This window comes from Rhinoderma darwinii, chromosome 5 (assembly GCF_050947455.1).
Source record: "Rhinoderma darwinii isolate aRhiDar2 chromosome 5, aRhiDar2.hap1, whole genome shotgun sequence".
NCBI lineage: Eukaryota > Metazoa > Chordata > Amphibia > Anura > Rhinodermatidae > Rhinoderma > Rhinoderma darwinii.
This window is the reverse complement of record NC_134691.1, coordinates 278733804-278747881: the sequence shown is the minus strand read 5'-3', so window position 1 is coordinate 278747881 and position 14078 is coordinate 278733804. Positions and strand designations below refer to the sequence as shown.

The 14078-nt window shown below is 41.5% G+C and overlaps 1 protein-coding gene across 1 annotated transcript in view; it reads left to right on the top strand.

Annotated features, from left to right (window-relative positions):
• OXSM (3-oxoacyl-ACP synthase, mitochondrial) overlaps window positions 1-14078 on the top strand; it is a 25147-nt gene extending 11069 nt beyond the window's left edge. The window contains exon 3 of the mRNA XM_075827185.1: window positions 13477-14078. Within this exon, the coding sequence (XP_075683300.1) occupies window positions 13477-13879 (403 nt within the window). The 3' untranslated portion in view covers window positions 13880-14078. The remainder of the gene's footprint in view (window positions 1-13476) is intronic.

Below are 14078 nucleotides of genomic sequence, written 5' to 3'. Positions count from 1 at the left end.
AGTAGCCATAGCTATAGAGCTATAGCCGTAGCTATAAACTACCTCTACGTATTTCTATATGTACTTGTTATGTGGAGGGATGTAGATGTTTAAACAGCAAAAAATTATTCAATTATGCATTACTTAGTGTGTATATATGTTAGTGTGAAAAAACGGAGTGGTATGAGATTACAGCCACTCCCACTTGTATACATGAAGACGGATATGTATGGGCTTTTATGAGTATAATATAAAGGGGAAAGAAAAGAAAGCATAAATAACCAGTGTGTGTTACAAAAACGTGCCACGAAGATAGTGATACTATTAAGGGGTACATAAATGACCCAATTGTAAGTCAAAGAACAAAGGAAGCATGTGCCATAAAGTAAAAAAAGGAAAAGAAAACTAGATGATGTGCAACAAAGATAAAGAATAAAGTTTTAAATAGAAAACACAATACATAAGGTGCACCTATTCCATACTTGAATAAATGAATCACGAACAATACATAATCATCCCATTTATAAAATTAGGATACCCCATACATCACATAATTAAAGTATTGAGAATTACATCAATACACACCCAAGTAGCTTAAAAGCATAATACTCCCAATACTCCAAATATATACATCTAGCCCAGAACACCGGATTTATATATAGTGATGAATTCATACCATATATATTAAAAAATAATAATAATAGATAGTGGTAATGGGGAGTTGATCACAGGGGATCAAGAGAAGGCAGAGTTACTAAATGGGTTCTTTAGCTCTGTATATACAACAGAAGAAAGAGCAGCTGATGTAGCCGGTGCCAGTGCTGTTAATATATCAGTTGATATACTGAAATGGATGAATGTAGATATGGTCCAAGCTAAATTAAATAAAATAAATGTGCACAAGGCCCCGGGACCAGATGGGATACACCCTAGAATTCTTAAAGAGCTTAGTTCAGTTATTTCTGTCCCCCTTTTCATAATATTCAGAGAATCTCTAGTGACTGGTATAGTGCCAAGGGACTGGCGCAGCGCAAATGTGGTGCCTATTTTCAAAAAGGGCTCTAGGTCTTCCCCGGGTAATTATAGACCAGTAAGCTTAACATCCATCGTGGGGAAAATGTTTGAGGGGCTATTGAGGGACTATATACAGGATTATGTGACAATAAATAGCATTATAAGTGACAGCCAGCACGGTTTTACTAAGGACAGAAGTTGTCAAACTAACCTGATCTGTTTTTATGAAGAGGTGAGCAGAAGTCTAGACAGAGGGGCCGCTGTGGATTTAGTGTTTTTGGACTTTGCAAAGGCATTTGACACTGTCCCCCATAGACGCCTAATGGGTAAATTAAGGACTATAGGTTTAGAAAATATAGTTTGTAATTGGATTGAGAATTGGCTCAAGGACCGTATCCAGAGAGTTGTGGTCAATGATTCCTACTCTGAATGGTCCCCGGTAATAAGTGGTGTACCTCAGGGTTCAGTGCTGGGACCCCTATTATTCAACTTATTTATTAATGATATAGAAGATGGGATTAATAGCACTATTTCTATTTTTGCAGATGACACCAAGCTATGTAATATAGTTCAGTCTATGGAAGATGTTCATGAATTGCAGGCATATTTAAACAAACTAAACAGATAAAAACAAGGACATTTATTCAAAAACACCGAAAAAGGCCATACTTACAAATGGACACAGCCAGGTCTGAAACGCTGATGAAGGCGAGTGAGCAGGTGCTTTAAATAATAATAGCCACTCCCACTAGTCTTGAGGGGAGTGGTATGTGGTGCATGGGATGTGTAGTAAGAAATAATAAATGAATAGTGTATGTGCAAGTGTAATAATGTGAGTGAAATATAGGGGGCAGTAATGAGTGAAGTGCCTAAAAAATAAATGAATAATGGGATGCAAGTGTGTGAAACATGGAGGAATAGTGTGTAAGTCATGAGGCGCAACGTGACTAGCCAGGTAGAAGCCTATTTGTGACGCCTTGATAATTCATAGAGCGGGCTACCCTGCTTGCTAGGCCAAACAACAACACACCATGCTCTCCCAGCATCAAAGACCTGGCTGTGTCCAAAAGAAGCGAATATAAGTAATAATGAAAAATACCTGGGGTATTAGTGATCATTTTGGCCAAAAGGACGCAAGCTCGCAATCCACGACAAGGATCCCCAGACTTGCGAGTCCCTAACTGGAGCGAAAAGCTCCTGATGTACAAACAAAACAGATAAAAACAAGGACATTTATTCAAAAACACCGAAAAAGGCCATACTTACAAATGGACACAGCCAGGTCTGAAACGCTGATGAAGGCGAGTGAGCAGGTGCTTTAAATAATAATAGCCACTCCCACTAGTCTTGAGGGGAGTGGTATGTGGTGCATGGGATGTGTAGTAAGAAATAATAAATGAATAGTGTATGTGCAAGTGTAATAATGTGAGTGAAATATAGGGGGCAGTAATGAGTGAAGTGCCTAAAAAATAAATGAATAATGGGATGCAAGTGTGTGAAACATGGAGGAATAGTGTGTAAGTCATGAGGCGCAACGTGACTAGCCAGGTAGAAGCCTATTTGTGACGCCTTGATAATTCATAGAGCGGGCTACCCTGCTTGCTAGGCCAAACAACAACACACCATGCTCTCCCAGCATCAAAGACCTGGCTGTGTCCAAAAGAAGCGAATATAAGTAATAATGAAAAATACCTGGGGTATTAGTGATCATTTTGGCCAAAAGGACGCAAGCTCGCAATCCACGACAAGGATCCCCAGACTTGCGAGTCCCTAACTGGAGCGAAAAGCTCCTGATGTACAAACAAAACAGATAAAAACAAGGACATTTATTCAAAAACACCGAAAAAGGCCATACTTACAAATGGACACAGCCAGGTCTGAAACGCTGATGAAGGCGAGTGAGCAGGTGCTTTAAATAATAATAGCCACTCCCACTAGTCTTGAGGGGAGTGGTATGTGGTGCATGGGATGTGTAGTAAGAAATAATAAATGAATAGTGTATGTGCAAGTGTAATAATGTGAGTGAAATATAGGGGGCAGTAATGAGTGAAGTGCCTAAAAAATAAATGAATAATGGGATGCAAGTGTGTGAAACATGGAGGAATAGTGTGTAAGTCATGAGGCGCAACGTGACTAGCCAGGTAGAAGCCTATTTGTGACGCCTTGATAATTCATAGAGCGGGCTACCCTGCTTGCTAGGCCAAACAACAACACACCATGCTCTCCCAGCATCAAAGACCTGGCTGTGTCCAAAAGAAGCGAATATAAGTAATAATGAAAAATACCTGGGGTATTAGTGATCATTTTGGCCAAAAGGACGCAAGCTCGCAATCCACGACAAGGATCCCCAGACTTGCGAGTCCCTAACTGGAGCGAAAAGCTCCTGATGTACAAACAAAACAGATAAAAACAAGGACATTTATTCAAAAACACCGAAAAAGGCCATACTTACAAATGGACACAGCCAGGTCTGAAACGCTGATGAAGGCGAGTGAGCAGGTGCTTTAAATAATAATAGCCACTCCCACTAGTCTTGAGGGGAGTGGTATGTGGTGCATGGGATGTGTAGTAAGAAATAATAAATGAATAGTGTATGTGCAAGTGTAATAATGTGAGTGAAATATAGGGGGCAGTAATGAGTGAAGTGCCTAAAAAATAAATGAATAATGGGATGCAAGTGTGTGAAACATGGAGGAATAGTGTGTAAGTCATGAGGCGCAACGTGACTAGCCAGGTAGAAGCCTATTTGTGACGCCTTGATAATTCATAGAGCGGGCTACCCTGCTTGCTAGGCCAAACAACAACACACCATGCTCTCCCAGCATCAAAGACCTGGCTGTGTCCAAAAGAAGCGAATATAAGTAATAATGAAAAATACCTGGGTTAAAATACCTGGGAAAAATACCTGGGTTAAACAAACTAAGTGTTTGGGCGTCCACTTGGCAGATGAAGTTTAATGTAGATAAATGTAAAGTTATGCATCTGGGTACCAACAACCTGCATGCATCATATGTCCTAGGGGGAGCTACACTGGCGGATTCACTTGTTGAGAAGGATCTGGGTGTACTTGTAAATCATAAACTCAATAACAGCATGCAGTGTCAATCAGCTGCTTCAAAGGCCAGCAGGATATTGTCGTGTATTAAAAGAGGCATGGACTCACGGGACAGGGATGTAATATTGCCACTTTACAAAGCATTAGTGAGGCCTCATCTAGAATATGCAGTTCAGTTCTGGGCTCCAGTTCATAGAAAGGATGCCCTGGAGTTGGGAAAAAATACAAAGAAGAGCAACGAAGCTAATTAGGGGCATGGAGAATTTAAGTTATGAGGAAAGATTGAAAGAATTAAACCTATTTAGCCTTGAAAAAAGACGACTAAGGGGGGACATGATTAACTTATATAAATATATTAATGGCACATACAAAAAATATGGTGAAATCCTGTTCCTTGTAAAACCCCCTCAAAAAACAAGGGGGCATTCCCTCCGTCTGGAGAAAAAAAGGTTCAAGCTGCAGAGGCGACAAGCCTTCTTTACCGTGAGAACTGTGAATCTATGGAATAGCCTACCACAGGAGCTGGTCACAGCAGGGACAGTAGATGGCTTTAACCCCTTAAGGACGCAGCCTAGTTTGGGCCTTAAGGCTCAGAGCCCATTTTTCAAATCTGACATATTTCACTTTATGTGGTAATAACGTCGGAATGCTTAAACCTATCCAAGCGATTCTGAGATTGTTTTCTCGTGACACTTTGGGCTTCATGTTCGTGGTAAAATTTGGTCGATATATTCAGTCTTTATTTGTGAAAAATTGCAAAATTTAGAGAAAATTTACAAAAAATAGCATTTTTTAGAATTTAAATGCATCTGCTTGAAAAACAGACGGTTATACCACCCAAAATAGTTACTAGTTCACATTTCCCATATGTCTACTTTAGATTGGCATCGTTTTTTGAACATTATTTTATTTTTCTTGGACGTTACAAGGTTTAGAACATAAACAGCAATTTCTCATATTCTTAAGAAAATTTCAAAAGCCTTTTTTTGAAGGTGCCAGTTCAGTTCTGAAGTGGATTTGAGGGGCCTATGTATTAGAAACCCCCATAAAACACCCCATTTTAAAAACTAGACCCCTCAAAGTATTCAAAACAGCATATAGAAAGTTTTTTAACCCTTCAGGCATTTCACAGGAATTAAAGCAAAGTGGAAATGAAATTTGCAAATTTCATTTTTTCTGCTGAATTTCAATTTTATTCAATTTTTTTTTAGTAACAGAGAAGGTTTTACCAGAGAAACACTACTAAATATGTATTGTCCAGATTCTGCAGTTTTTAGAAATGTCCCACATGTGGCCCTACTGCGCTCGTGGACTAAAACACAAGCCCTAGAAGCAACGAAGCACCTAGTGCATTTTGAGGCCTCTTTTTTATTAGAATATATTTTAGGCAGCATGCCAGGTTTGAAGAGGCGTTGAGGTATCAAAACAATGGAAACCCACCAGAAGTGACCCCATTTTGGAAATTACACCCCTCAAGGAATTCATTTATGGTTTTTGTTATCATTTTGACCGCACAGTTTTTTCACAGCACCTATTTGAATTGGGCTGTGAAATGAAAAAAATGATATTTTTTCCAATAAAATGTCATTTTTGATCAAATTTTCTTATTTTCACAGGGAACAACATACCCCATTTTGTTGCCCAATTTGTCCTTAGTGCGGCAATACCCCATTTGTGGTGATAAACTGCCGTTTGGGCCCATGGGAGGGCTCAGAAGGAAAGGAGCGCTATGTGTTTGTTGGAGTCCAGATTTTGCTGGATTGGTTTTCGGGTGCCATGTCGCATTTGCAGAGCCCCAGAGGTATCAAAGCAATGGAAACCCACCCGAAGTGACCCCATTTTGGAAACTACACCCCTCAAGGAATTCATTTATGGTTTTTGTTATCATTTTGACCGCACAGGTTTTTCACAGCACCTATTTGAATTGGGCTGTGAAATGAAAAAAATTATATTTTTTCCAATAAGATGTCATTTTTGATCAAAATTTCTTATTTTCACAGGGAACAACATACCCCATTTTGTTGCCCAATTTGTCCTTAGTGCGGCAATACCCCATTTGTGGTGATAAACTGCCGTTTGGGCCCATGGGAGGGCTCAGACGGAAAGGAGCGCTATGTGTTTGTTGGAGTCCAGATTTTGCTGGATTGGTTTTCGGGTGCCATGTTGCATTTGCAGAGCCCCAGAGGTATCAAAGCAATGGAAACCCACCAGAAGTGACCCCATTTTGGAAACTACACCCCTCAAGGAATTCATTTATGGTTTTTGTTATCATTTTGACCGCACAGTTTTTTCACAGCACCTATTTGAATTGGGCTGTGAAATGAAAAAAATGATATTTTTTCCAATAAGATGTCATTTTTGATCAAAATGTCTTATTTTCACAAGGAACAACATACCCCATTTTGTTGCCCAATTTGTCCTTAGTGCGGCAATACCCCATTTGTGGTGATAAACTGCCCTTTGGGCCCATGGGAGGGCTCAGAAGGAAAGGACCACCATTTGGCCTACTGGAGCTTTTCTGGTGCTAAGTCATGTGTGCAGAAGCCCCTGAGGTACCAGTACAGTTGAAACCCCCGAGAAGTGACCCCATTTTAAAAACTACACCCCTTAAGACATTCATCTAGAGGTGTAGTGAGCATTTTGACCCCACAGGTACTGTGTAAAAGATAATGCGCAGCAGATGGTGCAGTGTGAGATTTGCAATTTTATATATGTATATGCCATTTCAGTGTCCAATATAGTGTGCCCAGCATGCGCCACCGGAGATATACACCCCTTAAATTGTAATGTGGGTTCTCCTGGGTACGACAATACCCTACATGTGGCTGTTATCAGCTGCCTGGGCATACGGCAGGGCTCAGAAGGGAAAGATGAGGGGGGTAAGCTGTGCGGAGTGCATCAGGGTAAATTAAAAATCAAGGGATGTATGATACATTTTAAAACAATCTTTTATACAGAGCCCTGGTTTTTCGGGACACGTGTCACATTGGTATATTGTGTTCTTCCTTATCCCCCTCTTATAGCAGACTCTGCACCTCTTTTGACTCTTTCCCTTTCCACCGGTTTGGGGACCTTCTCCTGGAAAGTGTTGCCCTGGTACGATGCGTGTGGCCCCGCTTCCAGAAGTACTGGGTGCCCCCCCTTCCTGGTCCCTAAAGATTAGATCTTGAAATTCCAGGAAAGTTCCCGTCTGGCCTGCACATCGACGTAGCACATACGCATTGTACAAAGCCATCTGTATGATGTGCCCGGCCAGCTTCTTATACCACACCGCATGGCGCTGTAGGGCTTCAGGACTTGATTTGACAAGTCCATCCCTCCCATGTACCTATTGTAGTCCAGGATGCAGTCTGGTTTGGGGGTGGCCTTTCCTTCATATATCCTAAACCTGTAGGTATACCCTGATGCACTCTCACAGCTTATACATCTTCACGCCATACCTTGCCCTCTTACCTGGCAGGTACTGGCGGAATTGAACCCTCCCTTTAAAATGTACCAGGGACTCATCAATAGAAAAACACTTCTCGGGGGTGTATGCTTGGGAAAACCGGGCACTGGAACGGTCTAATAGGGGTCTCCGTTTATACAAACGGTCAAAACTGGGGTCACCTCGGGGTGGGCACGGCTCATTATCAGTATAATGTAAGAAGCGAAGTATTGCCTCATTTATTTATTTTTTTAGGTTCCAGTTCATTTCTGAAGTTGCTTTGAGGGGCCCATATATTAGAAACCCCTATGAAATACCCCATTTTAGAAACTAGACCCCTCAAAGTATTCACAACAGCATTTAGAAAGTTTATGAACCCTTTAGGTGTTTCACAGAAATTTAGAGCAAAGTAGAGGTGAAATTTACTCTTTTTATACCATTTTTTTTATAACACAAAAGGATTTATCAGAGAAACGCAACTCAATACTTATTGCCCAGATTCTGCAGTTTAGAGAAATATCCCACATGTGGCCCTCGGGCGGTAATGGACTGAAGCACCGGCCTCCGAAGCAAAGGAGCACCTAGTGGATTTTGAGCCCTCTTTTTTATTAGGCACCATGTCCGGTTTGAAGAGGTCTTGTGGTGCCAAAACATTGGAAACCCCCCAAAAGTGACCCCAATTTGGAAACTAGACCCCTTGAGGAATCCATTGTAGTTTTCTTGGGGTGCATGCGGCTTTTTGATCAGTTTTTATTCCATTTTTAGGTGGCGTGGTGACTAATAAACAGCAATTCTACTATTGTTTTTGTATACTTTTTTTTTTACAGCGTTCACCGTGCGCTATAAATGACATATTCACTTTATTCTGCGGGGCGATACGATCACGGCGATACCAGATGTTTATAGTTTTTTTTTATGTCTTATGGTGTTTGCACAATAAAATACGTTTTGTAAACAATCATTCACTTTTTGTGTTACCTTATTCTAAGAGCCAGAACGTTTTTATTTTTCAATCAATAAAGGCGTGCGAGGACTTATTTTTTGCGTAACGAACTGTATTTTCCATCAGTACCATTTTTAGGTACATGCGACTTTTTGATCTCTTTTTATTCCATTTTTTGGGAGGTGAAGTGACCAAACAATTGTGATTGTGGTACGGTTTATTAATATTTTTTTTTACGGCGTTCACCGTGCGGGATAAATAACAAAATAATTTTGTAGCTCAGGCCGTTACGGACGCGGCGATACCAATTATGTATAGTTTATTTGTTTGTTTATATATTTTTATTAATAATAAAGGACTGATAAGGGAAAAAGTGGGACTTTTACTTTTATTACTTTTAAAACTTTTATTTTCTTATTTTTACACATCTTTTTTTAACTTTTTTTTTACTTTATTACTTTGTCCCACTAGGGGACATGAGGGCAGGAGGCCCTGATCGCTAATCTAATACACTGCACTACATGCGTAGTGCAGTGTATTAGAACTGTCAGCTACTCACTGACAGCAAGCATAGTGGGTCCTGACGTTGTCAGGACCCACTAGGCTTCCGTCTATGGCATAGCCGGACGCCATTGTTTGGTGTCCGGTTGCCATAGTCACCATCGCCGGCCGCTATCGCGTAGCAGGCCGGCGATGGCAGCTTAACCCCTAAAAAGCCGCGATCTCTATAGAACGCGGCTTTTAAGGGGTTAATCAGCGGGGACACAGCGATCGGTCCCCGCTGTAGGAGCTGTGACAGCTGCTGAACAAGACAGCAGTGTCACAGCTCCTGTATGTGTCGGGAGGACGGCCGAAACGGCCGTTACTCCCGAGACGTACTATTACGGCATGGAGCGCGAACGATACAGCTGCCATGACGTAATAGTACGTCAAGGAGCGGGAAGGGGTTAAAAAAGGGTTAGATAATTTCCTAGAACAAAAAAATATTAGCTCCTATGTGTAGAAATTTTTCCTTCCCTTTTCCCGTCCCTTGGTTGAACTTGATGGACATGTGTCTTTTTTCAGCCGTACTAACTATGTAACATGTCACAATGATACACATATAGAGAAATAATCACTGATGGTAAGACAGTAAAATATCCCGCCCCACATATACCAATAATACCACATTAGTCAGATACGTCAATGGATATAAGGGAATACATATGCGAATAGTAACGCTAACTTTACTGTGGTTCTATAACCAACTGAGAAGATGCTATATATATCCAATCACATAGATACCCATAGGGATACATTGCATGTACTAAAGGTTAGTGTCCATATAGTAAGGTACACATCACAAGGGAAGGATATTTACACACTGCCCAAGCATAACAAATACAATTTCCATACAATAGAGATGAGAGGACAGGTGTTATACAAATTGTTCCACGGGGATCCAGAAAATTCCAGCCCAATCCTCGAAGCAGGATAGCGGGTACTTGGTATATCACATATAATACCTAATAGAAGGGACATATAAGGCAACACAAGATTAAAATACAAAAAATACATAGAATAAAACCGGATGAACGGAAGAGATTACAGAAATGGAACAAAACTAAGGTTTTCGTTAAGTCCCCTTGGTGTCATGGATCCCAACATAACAATCCATTTGCATTCCCTTTGCGCCAAAACCTTCTTCACATTACCCCCCCTGATGCCACAGTGTATCCTGTCAATACCTCTAACCGAAAAAGTTCTTGGATTGCAATCATGATATATCTTAAAATGCCGAGGTATGGTTTTCAATTGTGTCGGGTCATCTACCTCCCTGGCCCCTAAAATGTCACGTACATGTTCTCTAGTACGGATTCTCAGTTCTCGAGAGGTCAGCCCGATATATATCTTTGGGCATCCACATGTAGCGTAATAAATCACATGTGTTGTGCTACATTAAATATATTCCCGGATATCGAAGTGACGTGATCCGTCTGCTGAGGAAAAGCTAGTTGCCCGACAGATGTTGGCACATGCTCTACATTTGCCACAGGGATAGCATCCCTTTCTGGGTCCACGAGAACCGAAAGGTGATATCTGACGAGGGACATAGTGGCTTTTTACCAGAAAATCCCTCAGGTTTCTCGCTCTTCTCGCAATCATCAGAGGTCTATCAGATAGACTCTGGGCTAAATGTGGTTCAGACCTAAGAATGGGCCAATGGTGCTCCAAGATACTCCGCATCTTGTTCCACTGCCCATTATAGGTAGATATAAAACGTACCCCGGATTGATTGTCTAATTGTTTTTTAGGTTTAAGGAGGTCATTGCGCAGTGTCGTTTTTGCTCTCTTATAGCCCAACTTGATGGCCCTATTACTATATCCTCTATCCCTGAATCTATTCCTCAGGTCTGCTGATTGGTGTTCAGAGGGCATCAGACGAGCAGATCTGCCTCATCCTAAGAAACTGACCAACCGGGATGGCTTTGATTGTGGATGGAGTATGAGCCGATGAGGCATGCAGCAGCGAATTAACTGATGTGGACTTGCGAAATACATCTGTATGTAAAAAGCCTTGGCTATCAGAAAAAATCTGTATATCCAGAAATTCCACTTGGTGACGATGATATTTATATGTTAACTTAATATTAAACGGATTTCAGTTAAGCTGCTGCATGAAACCCATCAGGTCAGACTCCGATCCCTGCCAAATAAAGAAAATGTCATCAATATATCGCAGCCACATCTGCACCTGGTCGGCACCGTGGGCGCCGTCCCCAAGGAAAACCCGTGTCTCCCAAAGTCCGAGAAACAGGTTCGCATAGGACGGCGCACACGCTGCCCCCATCGCCGTACCCTGCCGCTGCAAATAGAAGCAGTCCTTAAATACGAAAAGATTGTGGCTTAAAATAAACTGTAACAACTCACATCCAAAGAAAGGCACTGAAAGAGCTTCAAGCCTTGGATGATGTAGTGTTCAAGGCTGCGGACAAGGGGGGAAATGTTGTGGTTTGGCCAACAGCTAAATATGAGAAATATGCTTTCTTTTCTTTCCCCTTTATATTATACTCATAAAAGCCCATACATATCCGTCTTCATGTATACAAATGGGAGTGGCTGTAATCTCATACCACTCCGTTTTTTCACACTAACATATATACACACTAAGTAATGCATAATTGAATAATTTTTTGCTGTTTACACATCTACATCCCTCCACATAACAAGTACATATAGAAATACGTAGAGGTAGTTTATAGCTATGGCTATTGCTCTATAGCTATGGCTACTCGGTTCACTAATAAGTACTGTGACAGCATTATTTAGAGTAAGAGGATCAGGAGAATGACTGGCGTAATGCTTTGGTGTAGGGTTCTATACTTAGACTCTGGTGCCGTTGTGCGCATGCCCGCTGTGGCGGCTGTCAGCGATGCTGTCCCCCTCTGCCTCCTTCGGCGCACTGGGCATGTCCGGAACTCCCGTTACGCGTCGGGAATCCGGACACGTGCTGCCGTGCCGGGAGCCGGATGTGGGGGCTGCCTCGCTTCCGGCGGTCCCAGCGTGGATGCGCCGTTGTACGGCATCACAGTCTAATTGCTTGGACATCATATAAGGGCAAACATAGAGCACACATTAGTATACATCCCCCTGAGGAAGCACTATGTGGCGAAACGCGCGTCGGGGTCTATGCAGCGGAGCGGACATCACCTGTTTACACGCACCTGATTCTACCTATGGGTAAGCCTGTGACTTAGCAGTCATGTTCTGAGTATATTACTATCTGCTATGATATGTACTACACCTCTGTCTATTTATAAACCTGTTACCTATGGAGACATTGTTCTCTTTTCTCTTACATTTTAAGGAATGGTGTACTACTGCTATGATGATTTGTAATTAGATACTTACTGTAATAGTCATATAGCTACCCTTGGATGATAGGTAGCAACAACACTTGATGCGGTCTCCGCTTATTTATACTAGAGTTGTCTCTTTATGTTATTTTAATTATGTACAGTGTTTGTGTAATAAAGATTTATACTTTTATATATACATTGGCGTTAAAGGCTCTTATTTGTCTCTTTGTGGTATATGGATTATCATAGAGCTGCCTATATGATATGGGGGACACAGTTGTGGTGTAAACAGCTCCCAGCCCTTGTTACAAACTCTGTTTGGAGTCTATATATTGATTCTAAGTTATATATACAACCTGCTGCACATTGCAAACCAGTGAGTCTGGGCCCGCTTATATGACCCTTTGACCACTGGCATGAACTTTTCATGATTTTGTACTTTTTACAGTGACTTGGTGTTGTCAGGCCGCTTAAAGGGATATTAAACCTTAAAATGAATAAGAAAAAAATGGCTATTTTTTAAGGGGATTTTACACAGGGCGATTATTGGCCAGACGAGTGTTCATATAACGCTCGTTGCCGATAATTGCCCTCTGTAAACGGGAACGATCAACAGATGAACGAGCAAACGCTCGATCATCTGCTGGTCGTATAGTTTTAAAAAAGTTTAATATCGTTGTCGGCAGCACATCTCTCTGTGTAAACAGGGAGACGCGCTGCCAACATAATAATAATGGATGGGGACAAGCGTTTGGAGTAACTACCGCTCGTCCCCATCTATAGCTCCGTGTGACAGGAGCAAAGGAGCACCAATCAATGATGTCTCGTTGATCGGCGCTCGCTGCACCAGCCTCTTATCGGCTGGTGTAAAAGGCCTTTTAGTCTGCACCATCTTCTGCAAACTGATAAAATAATAATTGTAGGGAAACAAATCCCTAACCTCCTAGTCCACTCCATGATTGTTTCGTATATCAGAATAAATGGGGTTTGGGCTTGCTTGGTCTGCACTGCGGGCAACGCAATGGAGGAAGGTTTCTGCTGCAGCAAGCTACCTTCCAGCCAGGGATAGGGGAGCTTAATCCCTGCCCTTTTCTCTTATCTAGTGTCCATATTTTCTAACAGTCAACTAATACTAATATGACTAATTCAAGTCATAGGAATATATAAGCAGGATGAGAACCGTTGTTATGACTAATGGTGGCTTTTTTTTTCCCATCAGGTGCATGAGGGCAGCCATTATGAATTCCAAGTTACGGATAGAAGATGTGACCTATATTAATGCTCATGCCACCTCCACTCCTTTAGGTGATGCTGCTGAAAACAGAGCTATAAAAAGACTGTTTGGAGAACATGCACATTCGCTGGCAGTATCTGCAACGAAAGGAGCTACCGGTCATCTTCTTGGTGCGGCAGGTGCTATTGAAGCAGCATTCACAATTCTGTCGTGTTATCACGGAACATTACCACCTACTCTAAACCTTGACAGAACGGAGCCAGAATTTGACCTGAATTATGTCCCGCTTAAAGCACAAGAATGGAAAACCGGGAAGAGGCGTGTAGCTTTGAGCAACTCATTTGGCTTTGGAGGAACCAATGCTGCACTTTGTTTTGGAAGTTTGTGAAAAATATAGTTTTGTATTTGTAGAAGATAAAATTGTAATTTATTTGCATAAGTCCTAGATGCGGAGTACAAAGTCAATGCTATGCTGTTTCCCCACCTCAGCATTATTTCAATTGTGCACTTGGAATCTTTAAACTTGAATCCTGACATATTTATATGTAAATATTCTACAGAATAAAATAGGTATTTTATTATGAGAA